Below are 6,555 nucleotides of genomic sequence, written 5' to 3'. Positions count from 1 at the left end.
CCTGGCAGTTCCATCTGGTGCTTGATTGAAACCTGCTTTTCGTAACTAATAAGCCACCCAGGCAGGCGTCAATACAATCGGTTCAGTTAATGTATAATTATTCAGTTTGTTGTGTTAGTCTCCAATACATCTGTACAGTAGCATAAAAGTATACTAAGAGAGCCAGGGTAACTCATGCACTTGCTTATATAGCAATGTTAGCTCCGCCTATGACTCTATAACACCTATCTACTACTCTATAACCCTCTATCTCTGCCTATGTATATTGATAAGCAAGTGGCATAAGCAATGGACAATATACAATGATTGCATAATGACACGTAGACAAGCTCTGGCAAGTAGCCCTATTATTCTATAAAAATTCTATACATGAGTCTATGCTGTTGATAAAATATATAAACCGCAATTAATGAAGATACAAATAAATCAGTCCTTCACAATATGTAGGCTACGTAGAAGACTGGAAACTGCCTGTCATTATTTAAAGTACAAAACATTTTACTAAGATGTGATGGGGGTGATTCAATTCTTATTCTTGTAAGTTGAGTTATTGATTGCCCTTGCTCAGTTAACCAAGACACCACCTTGCCGCCACTCAGCTGCAAAGCAAACAGCCAAGCATGACTACAGATTGTTTTTTCATAAAGCTCATGATTTGAGTGTCTCTCGTTCGATTAACATTGCTTATTGGCTTGGCGCTCGCTGGATTTTTTCACTGACTATTTGTATTGCCTGGAACACAAGCTTGTTGCCGATTGAGATTTGGTGTCATGCATCGTACGAAGGTCCTTTTGGTTTCTCTTACAATTGTATTTAAGTCAATGAAAATGTAGTTCAATAAAACTATCTTCCAGTTTTCACCATTTAATCAGCCTAATTAAAGACTGCTATTTATGTTTTCTGTGATGGTTTAGTTGCTTTAGCAAGGATTGGATTTATAACAAAAAGGGTGCAGGAGGTGACACCAAATTCACAACAATGGGTCACTTGACAAATTTCAATTGATGACAACAACTACCTGAAGGTGTCTCATGTAATGAAGAGTCAGCTATTACCAAACAAATTTAGCTCACCTGTTTTAAAACTTATGGCATTTCCATCAACCAAACCTCACAACTCATCTAGCTTCTCTCTAATCTACTATATAAGCGGCAATCGTTGTCTGTCTGCGTAATTGTGTGTCCGCCTTATAGAGTATCGTACCTTTCGGACTATTAGCCTCTACTAGGTATCTAGGGCGCATTAACAGGAATCTCCGGTTAGTGCGCCTCTTTACAGTGCCCAACGGCACAGTTCCGTTTTAAACAGCAAAGTTGATGCGGTGTCCAACTTTGCTCGGTAAAAAGCACCGTCATGAGTTCTGCGGCCTATACAAAGGTGCCTATACAGCTTTACAAATGTACTACCCATTAAATCAAACAAATTATGGAGTAATAATTTACATGCAAATAATATTTACAGCCAATGTGTATCGAGAACGTCACGTAAACGTTTGTTTTTTGCAGTCACTGGAAAAAACGCAGTTCTCACGTACTAAATTTCCACCCCAAAAAGGTAAGTACTTCTTATTCAATGTTGTATTGTCTATGAATTGCCACACTTACAATACATAGCCCTTTCACTTGCATCCATGTACAAATTTAGCTATCGGTCTGCTGCCAGTCGTTTTGCCGATATTGCTTCATGATATTTTTTCAATTTGAAACTTCATCTAGAACGTTTGTTTTGGTTATATATTTCATTTTGCCAACATGTTAACAAGCACTGCTATGCAAAAAGCTAATTGTATTTATACTTTGTGCATTCTAATTATCTGTGTAATCACAAAAGTCTGAATCGGCTATAATGTCATCAACAAGTAATTGTTTTCTATTATTAATTATTCGTTGGCTATGTTATCAACGAATAATAAAATTCAGCTATTAGCAATTGCTGGGAAAATCGCAAAAATGTGTTTACGGCGATCGACTATAGAAAACGCATAAATGAGTCTACTTCAGTGAAAGGGTTGAAAACGTTGGATTTGCCACTGTTTGTGATAGTAAACATGTTCATTTCCTTCCGCCGCTGATTTACTTTTACGTTTTTTCCAGCTACGAGTACTACAGAACTACAGCTACTACAGAACTTGCACGGGTACTGCTACTGCACTTGACCTACTACATTTCTACATCGAAAAGGTTAGTACTTCTTATTCAATGTTGTAGTGCCAATGAATTGCCCCACCTCCACTACATAACCCTTTCACTTCCGTCCATGTACAAATGTAAGTTATCGGCCTACTGCCAGCCATTTTGCCGATATTGCTTCATGATATTTTTTCAATTTGAAACTCCATCTAGAATGTTTGTTTTGGTTATATTGTAGATTTTGACAATATGTTAACAAACACTGCTATACGAAAAATTCATTGTATCTATACTTTGTGCATAGCCTCACATACTGAAGCAATGTGAGGCTACGAAGCTAAAACGATCCTCTACAATGTTCCTTATTTTTACAAAAACCAATACTTTCACCACCATCAGAGTCAGTGCTGCTATTGCTATTTTAATTATCTGTGTAATCACAAAAATCTAAATCTGAATCGGCTATACTGTCATCAACATAAGTAATTGTTTTCTAACCCGGTGGCATTTTCAAAACTTACACAAAAAATGTTTGTTTTTAAATTGGAAATTCTCAAATAAAAGTTTAAAATTAAATTTTTGGCTAATTTTATACATTGGCTATTTTTGGACAACACTGTCACTACCATAAAAGTTTTAAAGAGCGTTGGTTATGTTATCAACAAATAATAAAATTCAGTTATTAGCAATTGCTAGGAAAGTCACAAAAAAGTGTCTACGGCGGTCGACCATAGAAAACGCATAAATGAGTCTACTTCAGTGAAAGGGTTGAAAACATTGGATTTGCTACTGTTTGGGATAATAAGCATGTTCATTTCCTTCCGCAGCTGAGTTACTTTTACTTTTTTCCAGCTACGAGTACTACAGAACTACAGCTACTACAGATCTTGCACGGGTACTGCTACTGCGTTTTACCTACTACATTTTTACATCGAAAAGGTTAGTACTTCTTATTCAATGTTCTACTTTCTATGAATTGCCACACCTCCATTACTTAAAAACATTGGATTTGCAACTGTACGTGATAGTAATTTTATTTCATGTTCATTTCCATCCGCAGCTGATTTACTTTTACTTTTTTTTCCAGTTACAACTACTACATAACTACAGCTACTACAGAACTTGCACTCCAAGCATTGCGATAGGCGACGGTGAGAAGAAAGCGAGCAGCGTATATTACAAAAAAACACACCATCTCATTTACTCTTAGAAATGCTTGATGCAGTACAATGCCTCCCAAAAAGCCTATTGCCCAAACACAAGAACAGATTGATTCCCGTAAATACAGAGACCAAATTTGCAAACCAGCAGCTAGACGAGCAGAAACTGCAGAGCAAACACAGCTACGCCTACAACGTAACAGAATAACCACTGCATCTGCTAGAAGTGCAGAAATTGCAGAGCAAACACAGCTACGCTTACAACAAAACAGAAAAGCCACTGCATCTGCTAGAAGTGCAGAAATTGCAGAGCAAACACAGCTACGCTTACAACAAAATAGAATAGCAGCTGCTAAAAGAGCAGAAACCGCTGAACAAACACAGGTACATCGAGAGCAGGCCAGAATAGATGCTGCAGCTGCTAGAAGTGCAGAGACTGCTGAGCCGATCCAGAAGCAACTCAAACGGATCAGAGCAGCCGCTACAGCGGCCAGAAGTGCAGAAACGTCCGAGCAGATGCAGCGGCGACAAGAACATGATGCACTAGCTACAACAGCTGCTCGGCGAGTTGAATTTTCAGCGCAGATGAAATGGCGAGAACTGCAAGATGCACTAACTACAGCAGCTTCAACCAGACGCCGTGTATGGGCAGAAAACTTCGCCCTTGACTACAGTCCTGCAGCACAGTATAGGGCCGAATGTTTCAATGGGCCGAATGCCCAAAAATGCTCCAGATGTAATGCTTTACGTTTGAAAGGCAAGAGTCCATATATGTAGTTTATATAGTAGATTTTATTGATAATAAATTTATCAACACAAACACATTACTGCTGCACAGTTTGTATATACCATGTCAAAACACAGGCTATAGACGAAAAACTGGTGAGTCATGATTAGTGTTTTAAGCATGTAGAAGTCTCAACTCAATAAATGCTGGCGATAGCTTAGCAGTGCAAAAGCAAAATATTTTTTAGAATTTTTTAAAATATGTAAAACTTTTCAATACTGCCAGTTTGAAGAACTTCAGTTTGTCTAGCAATGTCAATTTCATCATCAGTTCTGTGTACTGAATTAGGACAACTCTGATTTGAGTGGTTCAAGACTGATGCATTGTAGACAAGCTGTAGAACACATTGCATATTTCCATTGGTCTCTCCAACATTATTGACATGTACGGCTGCATATGTGTATGCAGTCTGATCAGCACAAAAATTCTAATAGATTGCATATTTGGAGTTGTTTTACAGTATGAAAGACAACTTTCAATAAAACTATTGATGTACGTAAATCTGTTCCCAAACACGAGTAATGCAGCTAGTGCACTATAGATGATATATACATCGAATTGAGACTTGTAACACTAATCATGGCTCATCAGTTCTTCGTCTATAGCCTGTGTTTTGACATGGTATATACAAACAGTGCTGCAGTAATGTGGTTGTGTTGATAAAAATCATTATCAGTAAAATTTACATGTATAACAGCACAGACAGTATGATGTCAAGGCATATTCAGCATTAGCACCTTACAATAATAAAATATAACGCCAACATGATAGCCTTTTTATGAGACACAATAAGGAAAACGAATGCATGAAAATATGTATATACTGAAATATATGTTCGAAAATGCTGCATGTGGATAATATGTAGGTATAGCAAAACATGAAGGACATAACATGACATAACAATAACATAATGTTAATTCAATGCAAGTATGACATAACAATAGCACAATAACATTTAGCCGAGTGCCATTACACAACTTTGGAGGGTTGAGGTTGCGAAAAAGCATGATTGGTGTTTAGCTGTAATTTATGAGCAGGAAGTCCAGGCAAGTCCAGTGAGTTTAAGAATTCCACACAATATTCTACAGCGGCGACATCAGTCAACTACATATTAACAGAAGTGAAGGTTTTTATATTTCCAGGTAGTTGAGCTAAAAGCTGTGAGTTTATGGCAGCAGCTGCCGTCATTCCTGGGGCAAAGAACAGCTCGCTCAGATAATCAATAACATCTTGGAACATTTGTTGCAGATTAGAGTACATTTTCTTTTGAAGTTCCTCAGTTGAATCTAAAAAAGTGCCGTCGCCTTCAAGTGACACCAAACCATCCTCAGCACTGACTGCCAAATTCCCTACAACAATACGCAGCAGTCCAGCAGCAAGATGCACGCTTGCTTCGTCTCCAAAGATAGCGGCACACATGTTTCGTGTCAAATGCAGCTGCACAACATACAGCTGCAAAAATGATGATTTGATGCATGCGTTTATCCCATCAATGGCTGTGCCTCTTTTTATGACAGGCAATGTTTGGCGGAAATCTCCAAGAAGTAAAAGAGTTACCCCACCCAGAAGTCTATTATTTTTACGCAAGTCCTTTAGTGTAAGTTTTAAAGCTTCAAATGCGAGCTTGTGCGACATTGTGCACTCATCCTGCACAATAAGAACGCATCGTTGCAGAAGTTGGGCAGTTCTGCTGTTCATTTTGGTATTGCACACAGGATTCTCAGTTCTGGCAAAATTAAGAGACAGTTTCAGTGCTGAATGCGCAGTGCGGGCACCAGGGAGTAAGGTAGCTGCAATACCAGATGAAGCTACAGCAAAGGCAATTTTTCCAGACCCTCGTACTTTCACCAATATGAGATTAGTGATGAAGGCTTTGCCGGTCCCACCTGGTGCGTGAAGAAACACCATACCGTAACTGCTTTGTTCAATTTTCTCCAAAACTGTGTGGTATGCAGCTCTTTGCTCTTTCATCAGCAGTGGTTCATTGGTTTCAACATGGCGAGGAAGCTCTTCACGGTATTATGCCATTTCATGTAATACATATTTTCCCTGCACACAACAGCTAGGTTGCTCCACTCTAACAGTCCTAGGAAGTCCATAACCTGAGAGGTCGCTGTTTGTGACCTCGAGCACTTGGTCCTCGATAAATATAAGAGGGATACTAAACATTCTATCTGTGAACTGCAGTTGTTGATCCTGAAGCAGTTGTTGCTCATGAAACAGGATGTCTTTAGCCAAATGTTCCTTAAACTAAGCTGAAGAAGGTCAGAAAGCTGGCCGGTGCTCAACACAATAGCAAACAACTTGTGCAGTTGGGCAGGTGACCGTACAGTTGCATCTTCTTCCAGCATCTCCCTCTACTGTGTATCATCTTCCAATAGCCCCAAATGCCTGTGTGCTGCATGAAAAGTGGCACATACATGATCTTCAACAGTTCTTAAATGCTGAAAGGACACTGGACCAACCATGTGATGCAGCA

At 38.9% G+C, this 6,555-nt stretch overlaps 2 protein-coding genes across 2 annotated transcripts; one reads left to right on the top strand and one right to left on the bottom strand.

Annotated features, from left to right (window-relative positions):
- The first annotated feature begins 3,358 nt into the window (after positions 1 to 3,358).
- Positions 3,359 to 4,066, top strand: LOC137407081 (uncharacterized protein C05D11.13-like). The gene has a single exon (XM_068093687.1). It carries the CDS (start codon positions 3,359 to 3,361, stop codon positions 4,064 to 4,066), a length of 708 nt encoding a protein of 235 aa, XP_067949788.1.
- Positions 4,067 to 5,180: 1,114 nt separating this feature from the next.
- On the bottom strand, positions 5,181 to 5,984 carry LOC137407080 (ATP-dependent DNA helicase pif1-like). The gene has a single exon (XM_068093685.1). It carries the CDS (start codon positions 5,982 to 5,984, stop codon positions 5,181 to 5,183), a length of 804 nt encoding a protein of 267 aa, XP_067949786.1.
- Positions 5,985 to 6,555: the final 571 nt, after the last annotated feature.

This window comes from Watersipora subatra, chromosome 10 (genome assembly GCF_963576615.1).
Source record: "Watersipora subatra chromosome 10, tzWatSuba1.1, whole genome shotgun sequence".
NCBI lineage: Eukaryota > Metazoa > Bryozoa > Gymnolaemata > Cheilostomatida > Watersiporidae > Watersipora > Watersipora subatra.
Note: the sequence above shows the minus strand (reverse complement) of the source record. Positions and strands in the feature narration are given on the sequence as shown.

Coding starts and splice junctions, on each gene's coding strand:
- LOC137407081 (XM_068093687.1), top strand. CDS start 3,359: ATGCCTCCCAAAAAGCCTATTGCCCAAACACAAGAACAGATTGATTCC.
- LOC137407080 (XM_068093685.1), bottom strand. CDS start 5,984: ATGGTGTTTCTTCACGCACCAGGTGGGACCGGCAAAGCCTTCATCACT.